The 21,669-nt window shown below is 58.1% G+C and overlaps 1 protein-coding gene across 2 annotated transcripts in view; it reads left to right on the forward strand.

Moving 5' to 3' along the window:
- WNT9A (Wnt family member 9A) overlaps nt 1-10,575 on the forward strand; it is a 36,275-nt gene extending 25,700 nt beyond the window's left edge. Inside the window, exons 4-5 of one of the 2 annotated variants that reach the window (XM_054467475.2) lie at nt 1,032-1,442; nt 10,104-10,575. In XM_054467475.2, coding sequence (XP_054323450.1) covers nt 1,032-1,442; nt 10,104-10,226 — 534 coding nt within the window. In that variant the 3' untranslated portion in view covers nt 10,227-10,575. Of the gene's footprint in view, nt 1-1,031; nt 4,378-10,103 lie in introns of those variants that run through there. The other variant, XM_054467484.2, reaches the window with a different exon arrangement.
- Nucleotides 10,576-21,669: the final 11,094 nt, after the last annotated feature.

Consider the following 21,669-nt stretch of genomic DNA (forward strand, 5'->3'; position numbering starts at 1 on the left):
CGCTTTGTAAGAGATTAATGAGAAGTCGGAACATGAAGGTGCTCCATTAGCTCCACAGAGCCTGGGTCGGCGACATTTTAATTAAATTGGTCCGGGTTTCTCTGCAAAGCATCATTAAATGTGACTCTTCGGTTGCCGGGCCAGAGGTGGCTGGATTTCTTAATCCTCCTTGAGCCGGCCCTCCTGGGGGCTGCTGGCGTGGGAGCAGAGCCACCTGGCTTGGGTCCCACCTGGGAAGGGACCTCCCCACCAGGCCTGTCTTTGCAGGTGGGGCCCTAAGTCCTGGGAGGGGACAGGTCCAGCCAGGCTTCTGTGGCAGCCCCCAGTATGGATTGTGGGTGCCTGGCCCTCCCTGCTGTGGGTGAGGGGTGCACCCCCTTCTGGGGCCAGCCTGGACGCTCTCCTGCGGTATAAGGAGCTCTCTCTTCCCCAGGAGCCCCTCTCCCCTGCAGCGTGGGCCTCCCTGCTCCTGCAGTGCCTTCGCTGGCCCCCCAGGAGGCTGACCCTCAGCACCGGTGGGTTGGGTGTTGCGTCTGCATGTGCGGTAGCACCTGGTTCCTGATACTAGGGGTAGGGAGGTCGCGGTCAGCTCAGACATACACCACTAGATGAGGTCACGTTTGTCCTCACCTGTCCAGCAAGCTGTGTGCTGAGAGCAGATGTGAAGTCCTGGCGGGACTGGGATTATGGGCATGGGGGCAGAAGGTCCAGACCCTGCTGAGGGCAGCCTCTGACGCAGGGTGGACATCAGGCAGGAGCCTCCCCTTGTGGAGATGCAAGGGTGGCCACCCTGGGGGCTGAGGTGCCGGCCCTGGAGCCTCTGTCTTGGGCAGTCAGCAACCTGGAGGAGGTAGGACAGCCCTACGAGCCGGCAGACTGAGCTGGATGTGAGATGTGTAGTGGTGACGCCCGCCGGCAGGCCTGGGCCTGGGTGGGGGTGCGGGGTCCCTCTGGGGGTCGGGGCAGGGTCTGCTCACTGGGCCCACCTGCACAGCCCTCACACTGCCCTCCCTGCCGCACCCTCCTGCCAGGTGATCAAGGCTGGGGTGGAGACCACCTGCAAGTGCCACGGCGTGTCAGGCTCATGCACCGTGCGGACCTGCTGGCGGCAGTTGGCGCCTTTCCATGAGGTGGGCAAGCATCTGAAGCACAAGTATGAGACGGCACTCAAGGTGGGCAGCACCACCAATGAAGCTGCCGGCGAGGCAGGTGCCATCTCCCCACCACGGGGCCGGGTCTCGGGGGCAGGCGGCAGCGACCCGCTGCCCCGCACTCCAGAGCTGGTGCACCTGGATGACTCACCTAGCTTCTGCCTGGCTGGCCGCTTCTCCCCGGGCACCGCTGGCCGTAGGTGCCACCGCGAGAAGAACTGCGAGAGCATCTGCTGCGGCCGCGGCCATAACACACAGAGCCGTGTGGTGACGAGGCCCTGCCAGTGCCAGGTGCGTTGGTGCTGCTATGTGGAGTGCAGGCAGTGCACGCAGCGTGAGGAGGTCTACACCTGCAAGGGCTGAGTTCCCAGGCCCCGCCAGCTCTGCTGCACAGGGTGCAGGCATTGCACACGGTGTGAAGGGTCTACACCTGCACAGGCTGAGTTCCTGGGCTCGACCAGCCCAGCTGCGTGGGGTACAGGCATTGCACACAGTGTGAATGGGTCTACACCTGCATGGCCTGAGTCCCTGGGCTCAGCCCTAGCAGCGTGGAGTGAGTCCCTGGGCTCAGTCCTAGCTGCATGGGGTGCAGGCATTGCACAGAGCATGAATGGGCCTACACCTGCCAAGGCTGAATCCCTGGGCCCAGCCAGCCCTGCTGCACATGGCGCAGGCATTGCACACGGTGTGAGGAGTGTACACCTGCAAGGGCTGAGGCCCTGGGCCCAGTCAGCCCTGCTGCTCAGAGTGCAGGCATTGCGCACGGTGTGAGAAGGTCTACACCTGCAAGGGACGAGTCCTCGGGCCTGGCCAACCCTGCTGTGCAGGGTGAGGGCCATGCATGCAGTGTGAGGGGTCTACACCTGCAAGGACTGAGGGGCTTTTCTAGCACGTTGGGGCGTACAGCTGGAGCAGGATGCCAGGGGTCCTCTGGGTTGGCTGTTCAAGCCCTGTGTCTCCCCCTCTCCAGGACCCAGAGGCGGGAGTTGGCTCTGGTCTGGCGTATGCAACCTCTCTGCTTGTGCCCTGGGCCTCAGCTTCCTCCCTCTGACCCGAGAGCATTGCACCAATGCTTTCTGAGCTTTCTCCCATCCCTAACACACCAGTCCCTGGGAAGCGGCTCCCCATGCCAGTCCATTGGCTTTCCCTCCCCACCTCCTCTGAGGCATGGGTGGCAGGTGCACCTTGGTGACCATGCGGCCTCCGTGTGGGCCACCCATTGGGGACTGGCCTGGCCCAGGCTGCCCCAACACCAGCACTGTCTTCAGAGACTCAAACCACTAGAAGAGGATGCAGCCTGTTCTGCACTTCCAGGGCCTGGCCGTGCAGGTGCCCAGGCTTGGGGGACACTGCCAACCTCTGACGTTGAGCACTTCTCTTTGGAGTAAATATCAGTGACTTTTAAATTATTATGATTATTTAACTAATATAATAATTATTATTTTCTCCATCCCTGCCACCTCCCCGGCTGCAGCTCCCCGCTCTTGGCCAAGCCCCAGTCTGGGAGGGCCCCGCCTTCCGTCCCTGACATGTTCCCTCCTAACCCTGCCTCTGATCTGCTTAGTTGTTTGAAACCACTAAATCGAGATAGATGTGTGTAGTTAAGGAAATACAGTGAGCTGCGTCTGGTCACAGCCCTTGGGGCTTCTGGAAGCCAGCTTCCCCAGCCCCATGCCAGCCAGCCACTGCCATGTGGTGGGCCAGCCGGCGGCCCCTGCCCTGCACCCTGTGGGCAGACGGCCTGGCCTCCAGGCCGCTCAGTGCAGATTCTCGAGCTGGGGGTGGTGCGGAGCGGTGGGCATGGTGAGGGGGCAGGGCAGCCCTTTGATTGGTTCATGTCATGTCATGAGGAAGCTGCTTGCTTTGTGTCACTGGGGGACAGATTGGGACAGATGCTGGTGGAGGCAGTCTTGGGCTCACATCTGGCCATGGAACGCCGTGCTTTATGGCCCTGCTGTTGTGTGTGCTGGGGACAGGGTGACCTGCACTGACCTGGCTTGGTTTGAGGGTGTAGTGTGTGTGTGTGTGTGTGTGTATTGTGAGAGTGTGTGTGCTGGCATGGTCAGTGTGCATACGTGTGCGTATGTTGTGAGTGCGTGTGTGCTGGTGTGGTCAATGTGTGTAAGCGTGTGTTGTGTAAATGCGTGCTGGCGTGTGTGTGTGTGTGTGTGTGTGTGTGTGTGTGTGTGTGTGTGTACTTGCATGGTCAGCTTGGCCGTGCTGTGCTGTCAGTGGCATGGCGGTGCCTTAGGTTCCCAGAGCCTCTCGCCCTGGGCTCCATCTTGTGGGTGTCCTGATGGCTGTGGGCTGGGTTCTGGGCGGGTTGCTGGTATGGATACAGGAACTACTGAGTGAATAGGTGTCTCAGAGCCCCAAGGGTCTCCAGAAAGCCAGGGTGTCTGTGTTTTTAAAAGAAAACCTATTTATGTTGCTGTGGGTCTCTGCCGTCCCTGTGTTATAGTACATAAGAACCTTTATTCTCCTGTGGTTCAGAGAGCACCCCGACACGTGCCTGCAGCTGCATCCCCATACTGCAGTGTGGGTGCAAGACGCTGGGTTTGTCCTTTGTCTGGTGAAGCCTGGCTAGAAGGGGTGGGGGTGGTAGCCCCTGCCCTCTGCAGTGTCCGCATCCACTGGACGCTGAGCAGCATAGCTGGCCACACCCTCATGACATGACAAGACTGTCACTCAGTCACTATTGGGTCTATGAAGGGCGTCAAGTCAGAGGAGGGTTTTTATTTTTAATCAAATACCACATTTAGCTCTATGTCATAAATATTCAGAAAAGTATTTTTTTAAACAAGGCAGACCAAAAATGTCTGCTAGCTGGTTGGTTTCTATACAAATATATATTCGAATGTCTTGCTGGATGAAGAGGCCGCTCAGCCGGAGCCTCCTGTTTCATGCGCTTCTCTTTCGAGGGGCAGTAGAGGAGAAAGGGCTGTTGGGAGGGGTTCAGCCCGCTCCTTGGCCAGGGGATCCCAGCCACCTTCTCTGCACCGGGCCCTGCCATGAGGGACCTGGACCCCCAGGTGGCTTCTGGCCAGATGTGGGGGGGGTGGGAGGGGCCCTGTCTGTGCTCCGAGTCTCCGTGCGTGCAATGATTTCTCTACCTCATCTGTGTGGCCCGTCCCAGAGGGACTGTGGAGAATGTATTTATTTAACAGCTTTGTGTCACAGAACCAGAAACAAATGGAAACACTAAATAAATGTATTTTAAATTATAGCCTCATCTCAGTCTGCTGCCTTCACAGGGGCTTCTGTAGGCCTGGGACAAGGAGGAGGGCCTGAAGAGGAGGCCTAGAAGTTGGTCTCTGTGAAGAGGAGGACAAAAAAGAGGGTTGGAGAGGAGGTGGGCTCAGGGAGGTGTGCCTGGGAAGGAGGAGAAATTGGGAGGAGGGACCAGGGAGGAGGAGGAAGGGGGAGGTTTTGGGGAGAAGGGGTATCCATGAAGGAGGACCCTGGGGAGGAGGAAGACCCTGGAGAGGAGTAGGGCCCTGGAGAGAAGGAGCACCCTGAGGAGGACAAGGACCCTGGAGAGGAGGAGGACCCTGGGGAGGAGGGCCTGGGGAAGAGGAGGACCTGGGGAGGAGAAGGGCCCTTGGGAAGAGGACTTGGGGAGGAGGAGGACCCTGTGGAAGAGGAGGGCCCTGGGGAGGAGGAGGGCCCTGGGGAAGAGGAGGACCTGGGGAGGAGAAGGGCCCTTGGGAAGAGGACTTGGGGAGGAGGAGGACCCTGTGGAAGAAGAGGGCCCTGGGGAGGATGAGGGCCCTGGGGAGGAGGAGGGCCCTGGGGAGGAGGAGGGCCCTGGGGAGGAGGAGGACCCTGGGGAGGAGGAGGACCCTGGGGAGAAGGAGGATCTGAGGAGCACAGCCCTGAGGAAGAGGAGGACCTGGGGAGGAGGATGAGGGCCCTGGGGAGGAGGGCTGTTGGGAGGAGGAGGACCTAAGAAGGAACCCCCAGGGAGAAGCCCCATCTCCCAGCCACATTGGGCACCTTTGTTGGGCAGGCATCTCCAGGCTGCGTGTATGGCCCTAGCTGACCCTGGTCTCTGTGCTTCCCATGTCCAGGCTGGAGAGCCTGGGGTGCCACAGGAAGCCCTGTCCAGCCCTGTCTTCTCAGAAACCTAGCTCTATCCCACTCCTGCCCACAGCCTCTTGCTGAAGGAGGCCTCTCACTCCCGTAGTGCTGGGTCCCCAGCAGGGCCTCATCATCCCCCTGCCCTGCATCTGGGGTCTTCTGGGCACAGCCCCTCATCTCCCTGACTCGGAGCCAGTTCCCAGCCCACAGTCCTCACCTTCCTCTCACCTCCATCACCCTTCTGAGCCCACATCGTGGGTCCCCCACCGCTGCAACATGCCCTGCAGGAAACCCCTCACTGGCCCTTCCAGACCCTGCCTGCCCCTCTCCTGCCACCTTGCGTCTGGTCTGTGCCCTCCGGACATCCAGGTCCACGCCCACCACAGCACCGGGGAGGGAGGGGCTGCCCACTGAGGAATGTGGGATTATCTCCCTGATGGGAACAGTCCAGGCTTCCTTTCCAGACCCATGGCCACAGCTCCTACTAAGAGGCCAGTGGGGGCTTCCTGGTGCCAGCCCCTGGCCCTCAGCCTCTGGCCACTGCCTGGTGAAGCCACACTAGATAGCTCTGCCTGGAGGGACAGGCCTCTGGAGGGCAGGGTGGTCAGGGGCTTGGGCCTCTGTGCCCAGGCGGGAGGGGGATGTGAGCTGTCCAGCCAGGGAGCAGGTGGCCTGAATGAGACCATTCTTCTGAGTGACAGCAGTGAAACCATAGCTGAATTCAATCCGGGTGCAGGCGACAGGCAGGCGGGGGCCAGGCTGCTGAGGAGACAAGTCGCTGGTGGGTGGACTGGCTGGACAGGCCACTGTGCACAGCCAACCCTCCCCCTTTGTCCTGGGTCCAGTTGTGTGGGCTAGGGTTCCCTGTGTATGATGGATGCTCTGTGTGTCTGGTCTGCATCTGCACGTGTGTGTGTGAGGTTGGATTTGTGTGGGTCTGCATGTCAGTGCATTTGTGTCTGCAGGTATTGTGTACGTGTGCATGTGTGTTGTATGTGTCCACATGTCTGTGCATCTATATGCAAGCATGCATGTGTGTGGCTGGGTTTGTGTTGTCCACATGTGAGCATGCATGTGTGTGTGTGTTGTGCATGTGTCTCCATGCATACATGTGGCTGGGTCTGTGCATGTGTCCACATGTGTGCATGCATATATGTGGCTAACTCCATGCATTTGTGCCCGTGTGTGCATGTGTGTCTCGAGTGTGTCTGCATGCATGTGTGTGGCTGGTTCCATGCATTGGTGTCTGCATGCATGTGCATACATATGTGTATCTTTTGTGTGTCTGCATGCATACATGTATATGGCTAGGCCTATGCATCTGTGTCTGTGTGTGTCTCCATGTATGTATGTATGGCTGGGTCCATGTATCTGTCTACATGTGTGAGTGCATGTATGTGTGCATATGTGTGGCTGGATTCACGCAGCTACATTCATATGTGTGCATACATGTGTCCATGAGTCTGTGTCGTGTGTCTCTGCACACAGGTGCATGTGTGTCTCTGCACCCAGGTGTTTGTGTCCATGTGGGTACATGCACGTGCATGCACATGTCCATGTGTCTGTGTCATGTGTCTGTCTCTGCATGCACACATGTGCTTGAGTGCTGTAGGTGTGTGCTGAGCCATAGCTCATCTCCTTTCTAGCCTCCTACCTCGCCTTTCCTGGGTGATTGAGGCCTGGCCCCTACCCCCACTCTGGTCTCCTCCAGCTGACAAGCTCCCACTGGCCCTGGGCCCATCCTGTCCAACGACATCCACCAGGTGGGTGGAGACACCTTGGAATCCACGAGGTGCTTCCGCACCTGCTCGAGCACAGGTCAGATGCTCCTGGGCAGTTTCCAGACGACAGGGCATCCCCAACTTGGCTTGTGGGAGTGAGAAAAGCAGGGCCCACAAGGCGTGGAGCTACTTTAGCCGAGCGGTCTCAGGTGCCATTCACAGGTGGGAGACAGGCCCAGGACACACAGGTGGCCAGAGGCAAGCCCAGGCTTGAGCCCAGGCTGGTTGGGCCCGGGTGGCTGGGGCGGTAGCAGGCATCTGGCTCCCCTCCAGGCGGCGGCAGGGAATGGCTAGGGGATTAGGTAAGAAGGCGCAGTTAGGTAATGTCTCAGAAGGGCCTGGGGTGTGCAGCAGGAAGGTTTGGGTGGGATCCTGCCTGGCCTTCCAGGCTGACTTCAGAGACGGAGGGAGAAGGTGGAGAGGAGCGGGGGGAAGGGTGGGAGAAGGAGTAGAGGAGGAGGTGAAGGAGAGGAGGGAAGAGGAAGGACGAGGAGGAGGAGGGGAGGGTGCAAAGAGTGAGTCTGGCGCCCCAGAGCCCAGACAGGCCGTGGTGGGGTCCTGTGTTGCCCTTCCTGTGTCATGGACCTTGGGAACTGTTAGGGACCCCAGGATGATGTCCTCACTGCCTCCATAGGGTCTGGCCCAGGCTGCACACTGTAGGTGCTCTGGGGCCAGCTCCTGAGGCAGCTGCTGTCAGGGTAGAAGGAGGTGGCCTAGGAGGCCCCGGGGTGCAGGAGTCTGGAGGTGTGGGAGGCTCAGACTCACTCCCTGCCCCACCTGGCTACGCAGGCCACAGCCCCTGCATTGGGGCCTGGGGTCCCAGGGGTTCACCTTCTCTGCATGCACACTCTGTTCCTGGGGCCTCTTCATGTAGGTGGGCCTCATCCTGGGGCCAGGGGTGGCTGTTCACAAGGGGGTGGCCTTGACCTGTCCTGCATCTCATCCCCGGACCATGCTGCCTGTCTTCTTAGTGCCCCTGATGTGCACTAGAGCCCCTGCTCCTCTAAGCCCCACTGGGCTCACTCTCTCTGCAGCCTCTGTGGTCCTCAGAAGCCCCTCCCCGCCCACTGCCCAATGCATACAGCAGCTGGCTGGCCCAGGAGGAGCGGATCCTGGGCAGAGCTGTCACCTCCCTGGAGGTGGCCTTGGGTCAGCCAGGCCCAGGGGACTGATCAGGAAAGAGCAGGCCAATTCTGCGGGCTGCAGAGGGCCTAGGCTGGGGACCAGAGTCCTGGCCCTGCCTGGTCCTGCCTCTGCCAGGCTCTAGGACCTTAGTTTCCCCATCCACCCCTTGGGAGGCAGCCCCTGCCTGATAGCCTGGGATTCTGGGCAGGGGTCTGCTGTGGGGCTGGCCAGGCCAGGTGGAGGGGCTGGTGTAGGCACCAAGGGCAGCAGGGCCTGGCTGGCCGGCTTTGCCGGAACGCCCCCGTGGATGGTGGACGGAGTGGAGCAGGGGTCCAGCAGATTGCCAGGGAAACAAGACCAAATAAACACTCCCCCTGCAGCCTTGCGGAGGGGGCTCCCATGGCAATGACCTCATCTGCCCACCCAACCCTGCGCAGGGCCAGACTGGAGGTGGGGGGTCCAGGGCTGGCAGGGGAGCCTAGCATCCTGTGTTTGTGTTGGGCCCACATCCATGGCAACAGCTGGGGGCTCCCGCTGTGCTTACCAGCCAGAGGCCGAGGCCTCCCCATCAGGGCGGGAGGGAAAAGGAGGAGGGGAGAGGAGAGAGAGGAGAGGATGGAGGAGGGGAGTTAAAAGAGGAGGAAGGAGAGGAAGGGAGAGACAGGGGAAGGGGCTGGGGTGGGGCGTGGCCCAGGCCAGGCCTCCAGGGGTGGCCTTCGCTCTGCAGCCAGTCCTCCCTGCCTTCTGCAGCAAGTCCTAAGCTGTGGAAGGGGGCAGTGGCTCTCGCAGGTGCCCGGGTCTGTCCAGGGCTGGGTGGCAGATGAGTGCACGTGCACGGGTTTTCACCCACACAGGCTTATCAGCGCCCATTTCAGGAGACTGGGGCCTCAGACCCGGGGTCTCTTGATGTGTCAGCCAGGGCCAGGGTCTCATCTGAGGCTCGCCTGGGGCAGGTTCTGCTTCCAGGCACCATGCCCTGTCAGAGGAAGGGCCTGGGTCCTTGGGAGCTGTCCCCCGAGGCCATCCTCAGCAACCTGCCATAAGGGCCTCTCTGAGGGGCAGCTTCCTCCCCTTCCCAAGGTGGGGGTGATGGAGAGAGTATGCTGGAAGGAGGGGCCTCAAAGTCTGTGGAGCTGCCAACAGGGGTGGGGGGGGGATGCACCACTGCTCTGCTCTGCTGGGCAGGAAGCAGGTCAGGGCAGGAGCCTGGGGTACAGGGGTCACAGGATGCCTGAGGGTCTGTCTGCCATGGTGCCCAGCATCCTGCACCAGGATTCACCAACTCTTCACATTTACAGCTGGCCCTTGAACAACATGGATTTGCCCTGTGTGGGCCCCTTACATGCGGATTTTCTCCTGCCTCTGCCACCTCTGAGACAGTGAGGCCAAGTCCCCTCCCTCCTCCTCCTCAGCCTTGCAGCATGAAGACAAGGAGGACAAAGGCCTTTAGGAAGATCCATTCCATGCAGGGAAGAGGAACTACGTTTTCTCTTCCTTGGGATTTTCCCACTAACGTTTCTAGACTCTAGCTTGCTGTATTGTGTGAACACAGTATGTGACACAGATAATGCAGAATGTGTGCTAATCACCTGTTCATATTCTCCTCAAGGCTTCCGGTCAGCAGGAGGCTGTTAGCAGTTCAGTTCCGGGGAAGTCAAAACTTATGTGGGGATTTTCAACTGCATGGGGGCTGGTGCCCCTAACCCCTACGTTGTTCCAGGGTGAGCTGTAGTCATTTGATCTCTCTTCTCTTCTGTCTCTAAAAACAAGATGCATGTCTTTTTGCTTTTTGGCCCCTTAGAGAGGAAGTTGGAGGCATCTGGTACCATACGCGAATCGGCATTCTCCTTTCACATGTGACAGCGTGACGGGATGGGCTGGGGCCCACAGCGTTTGCACTGTCCTGCCCTATCCTCCCTCCCGTGGTGTTCCTTTGAGCTGTTCTTGCTTTTTGTGTTTTTCCCAGATCCAGGCTCCAATCAAGGCCATGCCTCATCCTCGGGGACTGCCTGCTTTGGTAGGTGAAGAGTTAGCTGCCCTTGAACGGCGATGCTCGTGGGCCCCACGGTTGCTCCTGCTTCAGTTCTGACTGACATCAGCACTTCCAGCTTTCTCATTCCATTTCCCCTGCTACACTGATGAGATGTCATCATTCAGGAAGGAAAACTCCCCTGCCCTTATTTGTGTTTGTTTTTTAGTATTGCTAAAGATGCATGGGTCCTTCCTTTCAAATTCAGTGTGTTTCAATGCAATGCCATTGTGATTCTTTGAGTGTCTGAGGACTTCCTTGCTTTCTGGATGTCAGGGGTTTGAGGCAGAAGTGAGATGTGGTCTGATTTATGTATCCACAGAATCAATGTGAGTGCTCCAGGGAGACAGACCAAAAAATGATGCTGAAAGAAACAGAAATAATCCAGGGCACAGACAAGAGTTTCAAATAAACTCTAATAAGTATCATTAGGAAGACCTGGGGAAAAAAAATACCATCTAGGGCAGTGGCTCACACCTGTAATCACAGCACTTTGGGAGACCGAGGCCAGAGGATCGCTTGAGTCCAGGAGTTCAAGACCAGCCTGGGCAACATAGCAAGACCCTTTCTCTGCACAAAAATTTTTAAAAATTACAGGTGGTGGGCGCTGCTAGTCCCAGCCACTTGGGAGGCTGAGGTGGAAGAATCGTTTGAACCCAGGAGGTTGAGGTTGCAGTGAGCCAAGATCATGCCACTACTCTGTCTCAAAAAAGGGAAGAAAAGAAAAGGAAGGAAGGAAAGAAGGAAGGAAGGAAGGAGAAAAGAAAGAAAATCATCTGGGCGCAGTGGCTCACGCCTGTAATCCCAGCACTTTGGGAGGCCGAGGCGGGTGGATCACCTGAGGTTGGGAGTTCACGACCAGGCTGACCAACATGTAGAAACCCTGTCTCTACTACAAATACAAAATTAGTCAGGCATGGTGGTGCATGCCTGTAATCGCAGCTACTTGGGAGGCTGAGGTAGGAGAATCACTTGAACCTGGGAGGCAGAGGTTGTGGTGAGCCGACATCATGCCATTGCACTCCAGCTTGGGCAACATGAGTGAAATCTGTCTAAAAAAAAAAAAGAAAAGAAAAAGAAAATGATCTATGAAAAAGGAACAATAAAACAAAAAAGTAAACTACTGAAAACAAAAATATGGCCAGTGAAGTAATTATTTTCAATAAAAATTGGAAATATAAAGCCCAAGAAATCTAGTGAGAAAAAAATAGGTCAGCTTTTCCTTGGCTGTAGGAGAATCTATGGTGGGCACTTGACACCCTTTTGGACAATGAGATGTCATGATAAATTCCTACAGCGAGAAGGTCTCTTCTCCAGCAAGCAGGCAAAGCTTTGCTGAAAGCATGCCCGTTTTGCTCAGCACATCTTTTCCCTTGCACCCATTTCCTGCATAGGACACAGGATGTGATGGTGGAGTCACTGCAACCATCTTGAGATCATGAGTAAGGAAGTGACCCATTAAGGATGACAGAGCAAAAATAGAAAAGGCTCCAGTGATCTCATGGTACTCTCGCATGAACCCTAGTTTTGTTTTGTTTTTTGTTTTGTTTTTTGAGACAGGGTCTGGCTCTGTCACCCGGGCTGGAGTGCAGTGGTGAGAGCTTGGCTCACTGCAGCCTCAACCTCCTAGGTTCAAGCTATTCTCCCACCTCAGCCTCCCGAGTAGCTGGGACCACAGGCGCCAGCTTTATATGAGTTTTATAAAGACAGCAGGTGCCACCATGCCCAGCTTATTTTTGTATTTTTGGTAGAGACTGGGTCGTACCATGTTACCCAGGTTGATCTCAAACACCTGGGCTCAAGTGATCCTCCCATCTCAACCTTCCAAAGTGCTGGGATTACAGGCATGAGCCATCACGCCAGGCCAAATCCTAGCTTTTGTTGTGTGTGTGATTTAAAACAAATGAAAGTGTGTTTGTTTAAGCTAGAGTTGGCTGTTTTCTGTCATCTACCACCCAAGTCATTCCTAACTGATGTGCACATCATGCCCGGAGTATCAGGCCTGCAGCAGGGATGCTGGGCTGAAATGCAGCGGCCCCTTGCAAACTCGTAGGGAGGGTCATTTGCAACCTAGATGTCCACGCCTAGCCAAGCTTGCTTTTAAAAAACTAGAATAAAGACATTTTCAGGCAGGTAAATTCTAGAAAAGTTCACCACCCTCACATCTTTTCCAGTCAACGATTTGAGGGTGTGCTTCACAAAACAAGGGTACAAACCAAGGAGAGGAATTCTGGAGGTCCCAAGGAGCAGCTCCCCTGGGTGGTGAGGAAGGGAATCGGGCGGCAGCTGCAGCAGGGCTGGCCCTGCAGCCAGGGCAGGGAGGCAGAGAAGCAGGGATAGCCATGGCCTGACAGCCAGCCTGTGTGAGTCTCTGTGCAAAACAAAACAAAACAAAGCAGGTCCTTGTGTTAAGATAAAAATAAAGACCTCAACATGGAGACATCTAGGGAGGAGGCTGGGCTGAGGGGAGCCCACTTACCATCCTCCGAGGACTGAACCCTGGAGGAACAGAGCAGAAACCTCTCAGCGTCACAGTCTCCCACCACAATGACGCCTGGGGCTGGGGCTGCCTGCAGCACGGGCTGAAAGGGTCCTCTCTCGGCTTCTATCCTCCCATTTATTTTAATGGAAGAAGCTTTTTTCTTCCCCCCCAAGACGGAGTCTTGCTCTGTCACCCAGGCTGGAGTGCAGTGGTGTGATCTTGGCTCACTGCAACCTCTGCCTTCCCGGTTGAAGCAATTCTCTTGCCCCAGCCTCCCGAGTAGCTGAGATTACAGGCACCCACCACCACGCCCGACTAGTTTTTATATTTTTAGTAGAGAAGGAGTTTCACTGTGTTGGCCAGGCTGGCCTTGAACTCCTGACCTCGTGATCCACCCGCCTTGGCCTCCCAAAGTGCTAGGATTACAGGCATGAGCCACCGCCCCCAGCCAGAAGAAGGATTGTTTAACAACACATATCTGACATGTTAAAGATTTATCTCAGGGTCCCTCAGTGATCCTTCCAGATAATCTCCTCACCTGCCTGCCTTCCCTCCCTCCTTCCTCCCTCCTCCCTCCCCTCCTCCCTTCATTCCTTCCCTCCTTTCTCCCCTTCTTCCTCCCCTTCTTCTTTCCCTCCTCCCCTCCTTCCTTCCCTCCTCCCCTCCTTCTTTCCCTCCTCCCGTCCTTCCTTCCCTCTTTCCTTCCTTCCTCCCCTCCTTCCTCCCCTCCTTCCTCCCCTCCTTCCCTCCTCCCTCCCCTCCTGCCTCCTCCTTCCCCTCCTGCCTCCTCCCTCCCCTCCTGCCTCCTCCCTCCCCTCCTCCCTTCCTTCCTTTCTCCCCTTTCCTCCCCTCCTTCCTTCCCTCCTCCCCTCCTTCCTTCCCTCCTTCCTTCCCTCCTTCTTTCCCTCCTCCCCTTCTTCCTTCCCTGCTCCCCTCCTTCCTTCCCTCCTTCCTTCCCTCCTCCCCTCCTTCCTTCCCTCCTCCCCTCCTTCCTTCCCTCCTCCCCTCCTTCCTTCCCTCCTCCCCTCCTTCCTTCCCTCCTCCCCTCCTTCCTTCCCTCCTCCCCTCCTTCCTTCCCTCCTCCCCTCCTTCCTTCCCTCCTCCCCTCCTTCCTCCCTTCCTTCCTCCCCTCCTTCCTCCCTCCCCTCCTCCCCTCCTTCCTTCCCTCTTTCCTCCCCTACTCCCTCCCCTACTCCCTCCCTTCCTTCCTTCCCTCCTTCCTCCCCTCCTTCTTTCCCTCCTCCCCTCCTTCTTTCCCTCCTCCCCTCCTTCCTTCCTCCCTCCCATCCTTCCTCCCCTCCTTCCTTCCTTCCCTCCCTCCTTCCTTCCCTCTTTCCTTGCCTCCTTCCCTCCTTCCTTCCCTCCTCCCTCCCCTCCTTCCCTCCTTCCTCCCCTCCTCCCTTCCTTCTTCCCTTCTCCCTCCCCTCCTCGCTCCCTCCTCTCTCCCTTCTTTCTTCTTTCTCTTTTTTCTTTGTTTTCTTTTTCCTCCCCTCCCTTCCTTCTTTTTTTCATTTTTCCTTTCATATTTTCTTTTTCTCCTTCACTCCTTCCCCCACCTCTTTTTTCTTTTCCTTCTTTTATTTCTTCCTCTCTCTTCTTTCCCCCCTCCCTTCTTCCTTTCTTTTTTCTTTTTTCCTCTTTCTTTCTTTCTCATTCCTTCCTTCCCATAATTTAAAGAACATATTTCCAGTCAACACTATTCATTTAAGGTAGCCCTAGAATTAAACAAACTGTAATTCTCTTGGCCTGTATGTTAACCCCAGGATCCTATAGAATGCACGAGGGAGGCCTGGATTAAATTTCACATAGGATTAGCACAGTTTACTTCTCAGGGAAGGAATCTGGGGTTGTGTTTTACTCTCATGGTGCATTTATATTTTGCTTGATTTTTACAAATACATGACACCAATCAATACTGTTTAGTTTTGGTTTTCTGAAAGTCATTCTAATGGGGGAAGAGGCTGTGGACAAGGGGACTGATGGTGAGCATGATGAAGGAAGAACTCGGCAGGTGGACTGGGCCTTGGAGGTCATTGGCCAGCCTGCGTGTGGCCAGAGCAGCTTCTGGGGAGCCGTGCAGGGGCAGCACAGACCATGAGGAGAAGCTGGTTGGGAGGAGGCAGAGAATGGAGAAGTGTGTGCAGTCCAGGGGCCAAACACACATATTCCACAGGCTACAGGAGGGCTATGGAGATCCATGAGGGTGGCCCTCACACATGTTCATGGAACACACATGCATGTGACATGTGATGCATGCTTACCTTGGGGTAGAGGCTTCACATGTAGATGTATTCCAATTAGGTCTTTCCAGGACTCAAAGGTGCTCAACTATACAGCCTCTGTAAACTGGCCAGGACCAGCCACGGTCGTGGTCTCTCACCAGGAGAAAGCTCCTGAAGTCAGTGTCTTGTCCAGTGAATGCTGTCGTCATGACTGGTGGAGCAGGGGGTCGGAGAGTCAGCCTCTGTGAGCTGGGTAAGCTGCAGTTGTCTTGACGTTGCTTAGCTGGAGGCCAGTGCTTGTTTAGCTGCTGGAGAAAAAGAAAACCCTTGTAGCACAGTTAGAACACAGTTTATTCTTTAAGTGTAGGGGCCCATGGCATGGTTGTAGATCCTGTTATTTTATTTATTTAATTTTTTAGAGACAGGGCCTCATTCTGTCGCCCAGGCTGGAGTGCTGTGATGTAATCACAGCTCCCTGCGGCCTCAAACTCCTGGGCTCAAGCAATCCTCCCACTTCAGCCTACCAAGTAGATGGGACCACAGGCATGTGCCACCGCACCTAGTTAATTTTTGATTTTCTGTAGAGACGGGGGTCTCACTATGTTGTCCAAGCTGTTCGCGAACTCCTGGGCTCAAGCAATCCTCCTGCCTCAGCATCCCAAAATGCTGGGATTACAGGCATGAGCCATTGTGCCCAGCCCCTTGGGGACTTTCTAAGCACTTGGCCCACACATTAAATCCCTGTCTACTCAGAGTGGCAGGGACCCCCACACAGCCAGCGCAGCCTTGATGTCCCTGTAACTCTGAGCCAGTGGCCCCCAAGATGGCAGAACAGGTGTTAGCCACATCTAGAAGGAGGCTAGGGACCTGCAGGGTGTCACCCTTGGTGAGGCGGCTGTGGGCCACCCTTGGTGAGGTGGCTGTGGGCTGTGGGTGAGGCAGCCCCTTCGCGAGGGGCTGGGAGGAGTGGGCTTCTCTCGGCCTGGCTGGGAGTCCAGGTGCCAGGGTCACTAAGACGGGCCTGGCATGCGGGTGTGGAGGCTGGCATGGTTTGCTCGGGCATGGGTGGGGCATGGGACAAGCTGCACAGGTGTGCAGAGCGCTCTTCATATAGTCACTCCCTCTTAGGAAAAGACTCCCTCCTGCACTTGAGAGGGCATCAGGCCAGCAGGGACCAGACGTTCGCCTAATCCAGAGGCTGTCCCCCACCAGATAAGGGCGTAGCCAGGGACACTGTTTACCATCCATCCTCTCCAAGGACTCTGTGGCTATAAAAAGAGCAGGGCTTCACCAGCTCGAGGCGGCCGTCGTAACAGATGCCATCCTGCTGTCACTCATGGTCAGACTCAGCATCCGCAGACCAAATCTCTGCCCATATCAAGGCCTTTTCTTTGCAAGGTGCTGACACCCGTTAGGGTCAGGCCAGGATGCTCCTTGTCCATGTGGCTCTCCTTGGCCCAGATTGTTGACCCCTTTTCCTATCCCTTTTCTCTTGCTGTTAGGTGTCACTTGGTTGTGGAATGCTTAGTCTATACCATTACACATGGCTTAAGTGTGCTTTGATGCGAGGTATGCAGTAACTACTGCCCTGTGCGGTGGCTTGAGCCTGGGTGCCGGCCCTGACAACCCGGTGAACGGGAAGTACTAAGGAGGACTGCCTCCCTGGGAACTCCTTGCAGCTCGTGGCTTTTATAATTGAAATAGCATCAGTAAGAGCCTGCCATTGTGAAAAGACAAATGGGCATGGGCCTGGTTATGTCTTGTGCTGCTCAGGACAGCAGCAGAAGACAGCAGCCTCTAGGAGGGAGGGAGAGAGTGGGAGAGGAGAGGGAGGAAAGTAGGAGGAGGGAGGGAGGCAAGGGAGAAGCACAAGGGAAAGGGAGGAGGAGGGAGGAGTAACAAGGAAGGAGGATGAGGAAGAGGGAGGGAAGAGGAAGAGGGAGGAGGAAAAAGGAGAGAGGAGGAGGGAGGGAGAGGCAGGAACAGGAAAGGAGGAGGAAGGAGAGTGGGAGGGAGGGAGAGAAAGGGAGGAGTAAGAAGGAAGGGAGAGGGAGGAGCAGGAAGGGAGGAGGGAGTAGGAGGAGGGAGAAGGGAGTAGAAGGAGGGAGGGAGAAGGGATGAGGAGGGAGTAGGAGGAGGGAGGGAGGAGGAGGGAGTAGAAGGATGGAGCAGGAGGAGGGAGGAGGAGGGTCGGAGGAGGAGGGAGGAGGAGGGAGTATGGGGAGGGTGGGGGGAGGAGGAGGGAGTAGGAGGATGGAGGGAGGAGGGAGTAGGAGGATGGAGTAGGAGGAGACAGGAGGAAGGAAGAGGGAGTAGGAGGAGGGAATAGGGAGAGGATGGGAGGAGGAGGGAGGAGGAGGGAGGGAGGAGGGAGTAGGAGGATGGAGTAGGAGGAGGGAGGAGGGAGGAGGGGGAGGGTGGGAGGAGGAGGGAGGAGGAAGGAGGGAGGAGGGAGTAGGAGGATGGAGTAGGAGGGAGGAGGGAGGAGGGGGAGGGTGGGAGGAGGAGGGAGGAGGAGGGAGGGAGGAGGGAGTAGGAGGATGGAGTAGGAGGGAGGAGGGAGGAGGGGGAGGGTGGGAGGAGGAGGGAGGAGGAGGGAGGGAGGAGGGAGTAGGAGGATGGAGTAGGAGGAGGGAGGAGGGAGGAGGGGGAGGGTGGGAGGAGGAGGGAGGAGGGAGAGGGAGGAAGTAGGAGGAGGGAGGAGAAAGAGGGTGGCGGGCAGGGTGAGCAGAGGCCAGGAAGGCAGGGAGGCACTGTGTGGAGCCAGTGTGAGGGACCTGAGTTGCCAGGAGGACCTTGGGGCTGAAGAATGGTGACAGGGCCAGGCCACAGGGACAGGAAACCCAGTAAGCTGCTGAGCTGAGTGCCTCCTAAGGGATCCACTGCAGTGGGAGGCTTGGCAGCCCATGCCCGGGCAGGACTTGGAGTTCTAGCACTGGGAGTTGGCAGCTCCCCTCCCTTCCGTCTGCTCAGCCTCGGTTAATGCGGGAGCTGGAGGTGTGGACTCTTCTGTGGCTAGCAATGGAGACCAGGCTCCTCCAGCTTCAGTCCCCTGGGAGCCTCCGGGGGCAGTGCTGGGTTGGGCCCTGACCCTCTGTCCATGGCGTGGTCAGCTTCCCTGGACGTGGGTCCCCTGTGCAGCTTGGCCAGGGCAGGCAGGCAGTGCCCACCATGCTGGCACAGGGCCCTTCCCCAGGGAAGCGGGCATGGAGCCAGAAGGTGTCACTGTGACTCCTTTATGGGCAGCTGGAGACCCTCAGGCATTTGGATCCTGTACTTCCAACGCTCGAGTCTCCTGCCTCCAACGTGGGCGTGGGTCCCTTCAGGGGCATTCAGCTTGGGCCTGGCCAGCTGGGAGCAGAGCTTTTCCCACAGGGCCCACCTGAAGGCCCAGAGAGGCCTAGAGCTCCTGGCATCACACAGCAAGTGGGAAGGAGCAACAAGCTGTCCCCCGACCTGGCCCACAGGGAAGGCCTGGGCAGGGTGGTCAGCTCTGAATGGTGGAAATAGGCACCGAATGTCTGCGGCCAGTGACATTTATGGGGCCCCAGGGGGGTCCTCAGTGCCAAATAACAAGGCCTACATATCGGGGACAAACATACGAAACCCAGGCCCACATGGAGGTCGTGAAGGTTTTATGGGGGCATCTGGGCCCTTGCGGCCTGGGGTGGGGGTGGGCCAGGCTATTCCCAGAAGTCCTCACTGCCCTCCCAGAGGAAGCAGGACTGATCTCTGCGAAGTGTGTGACTTGAACTGGGGAGCTGGGAAATGCTGGTTCCTCGAGGCCCCCACCAATCTGCAACCATGGGGTTGGGAGGAGGCTGGAACCCTGCTGGCATGGTGGGGGCCCGGAGACCCCATCCTGACTTGGCCTCTCAGCTCCTTTTCCACACTGGCCAACGCACGTGGCTCAATGCATGCTCAAATGCCACATGAATGAAAGAAGACAGTAGGCCCACTCCTTCTGTCCAGGGGCTGCTGGGCAAACCCCTCCCAGGGATGGCCCTGAAGGGAGAGGTGAGGCAGGGGCTGCCCGGGGGCAGGGATCCTAGGAGGAGGGGCCCGGGTGCCCTGGCAGTTTCGAGCCTAGGAGAGAGCAGAGCCCAAGAGGAGCACTGAGGTTCCCAGGTACACAGAGACTGGAGTCAGGGCGCTTTTGGAGTGACCCTGAGGGGTGCCCAGGCCCCCAGACCAGTCCTTGCAGCCTTGTGTGTGAAGATGACGGGGCTTTGTGGGCCTCTCACCCCATGTTGAGTGGTCCAGGAGCTGTCAGGGACTGTGCCCCACTCCTGGGCCTCTGGCTGCGGTCCCCACAGAAGGGCTGGCTGTGGGCACTGTGCCTGAGGCTCACAGCAGGAAGGGTGGCTGCCCACCCGGCCGGACAGGGGCATCTGCAGAGCCACCCACCGTGAACAGCACCTCCAGGCTTAGGGGACAATGACCCTCCCCAGTCCAGGGCTGGGGCCGTGTGAGAGCCGCCCTCTTATCCCCCTGGTGGAATGCGAGGGCCAGATGCTCTTGGGAGCTCAGGCACAGACAGGAGCCACAGCGAACCTTCCAGGGAACACGCCCGCCACCCGGGATCTCATGGAGATGTTGCCCTCAGCTGGTGCCCACTGACCCCGGGAGATCCCCTGGTTGACACCCGGCTAACCCCCTGCTGCCCTGGCTCCCGCTGCCCACAGCCGAAGGTGACTGGCCGAGTGCCAAGCCCCAATGGCATGGTGGGGATGCACACCCACTCCCCGTCTGCACCCAGAGCACAGTTCCCTTGGCAGACCCAGGGCAGGGCTGGGGGTCCCACGAGGCCTGCCTGGTCAGGGAGGGCCCAACTGCCTTGTCCCCGTGACAGGCTGGGAAGGATTGTAGCTGGGAGCTGGATGTCACAGGGCTACCTGGCCTTGGCAGAGGATTCATGAACAGCTGGGTCTAGACTGGAGCTCGGCTGGGCATGCTCTAGCAGGAATGGGGAATGGTCCACCTGGCCAGCTGTGCGCTTCTGACCACCCCTCCACCTGACATGCCCAGGTCACAGCCCAGAGAGGACCAGGGCAGAGCCAAGGTTGGGTTCAATTAGGTTTCTGGGAGCTGCCAGCCCTGTGATCATAGCTGTGTCTCCAGAACCAAGGTGGGGCTGCATCCCCCAGACCCCAGGGTAGGGTCATGTCCCCCAGACCCCAGGGCGGGGCCATGTCCCCCAGATCCCAGGGTAAGGCTGTGTATCCCAGGCCCCCGGGCGGGGCCACATCCCCCAGGCCACATCCCCCAGACCCCAAGGCAGGGCTGTGTCCCCCAGACCTCAGAGTGGGGCCACATCCCCTGGGCTGTGTCCCCCAGACCTGAGGGTGAAGCTGTGTCCCCCAGACCCCGGGGGGGCCACATCCCTAAGACCCCAGGGCAGTGCCATGTCCCCCAGACCCCAGGGTAGGGCCACATTTCCCAGACCCTAGGGTAGGGCCACATCCCCCAGACCACGGGGTAGGGCCATGTCCCCCAGACCCCAGAGTGAGGCTGTGTCCCTCAGACCCCCGGGTGGTGCCACCTCCCCCAGACCCGAGGGTAGGGCCGCGTTTCCAGGACCCCAGGGTGGGACTGCATCCCCCACACCCCAGGCAGGCATGGGCTCCTCTCCTGCCATGAGGTGTTGGCTTCCTTTCCACCTGGAGGCCTTTGGGCAAGGGGTGCCCTGTGGGGCCCATGGGGCTGCACCTTCTCGGCTGAGGGGTCTGGCTGTGTGGGAGGAGGGGCGCCCCTCTCCAGCCACCGTCCAGGGCCTGGCTAGTCTGTGAACGGCCCAGGTGGGGCTCCAGAGCCAGCTGTGTGTGGGGTGGGTCTGTGAGGTGGTCAGGGTCCCATCCTGGGGTTTGCAGTGCCCAGTGCCTGGGTGTGAGCAGAGGCCAGGCCCTGGCTCTAGATTCTCTTAGGCTCGAATTTCAAGGGCTGCGGGAAGGACAGGTCTTCCTTGGAGCTGTAGGATGTGGGGATATGCCGGTTGCCCAGTCCCCTCACTGCCCCACACTGTCTCGGGTCTCCTTGGAGCCCCCAGCCTCAGCCCGGCGTTTGGGGAGCCCCTCCTTGCTCACGATCAGGCATCCCCGCCCCACTGGTGCCCACAGCGGGGCTGGAGGAGAGGCAGGAGCACTGAGGCAGCCCAGGCATGGGGGTCTGGCGGCACCACAGGACAGGCCAGGCTGGCGCCTGCCTGGCCCCTGTTGCCCTGGTCTTGGCTTGGGGAGCAGTTGCTCTTTCAGGTTGGGTGTTCCAGGCAATGCGAGGCCACCTCCCTCCCTGGTCAGCCCCACCCCCTGCTTAGTACTGTCTTGAGAGTTCCAGGATGGAGCCCTCTGCCCACTGTTCTGGCCTGTACATGTGGCCCTGGGCCCCCAGCCTCTGGACAGCAGGAGGTCTGTTATCCCAGACCGATGACTCTTTTCCTCAATGCACGGGTGGGGAGACCAAGGCCCAGGAGGCTGGGGCCAGCAGGAGAGGTCGCTCCCCACGGCCGACGAGGCTCAACCAGGCCACACCACCCGCAGGAACTCCCCAGGCCACCAAGGAGACCCAGAGACACACAGAGAGAGACACACACACACACACACACACTCACAGACAGTGAGTAAGACAGAGACAGACACAAAGAAAGAGACAAAAAGAGACAAAGACAGAGAGAATGAAACAAAGAGAGGCAGAGGCAGAGACAGACACACAGACATAGCGAGACAGAGACCCGCGTGGCCTGGCCATCAGGGGTCAGGGTAAGCCGTCCCTGTTCCCCTAGGAGCAGCCTCAGATCAGGGGC

The sequence above is a fragment of the Pongo pygmaeus genome, chromosome 1 (assembly GCF_028885625.2).
Source record: "Pongo pygmaeus isolate AG05252 chromosome 1, NHGRI_mPonPyg2-v2.0_pri, whole genome shotgun sequence".
NCBI classification, from domain to species: Eukaryota; Metazoa; Chordata; class Mammalia; order Primates; family Hominidae; genus Pongo; species Pongo pygmaeus.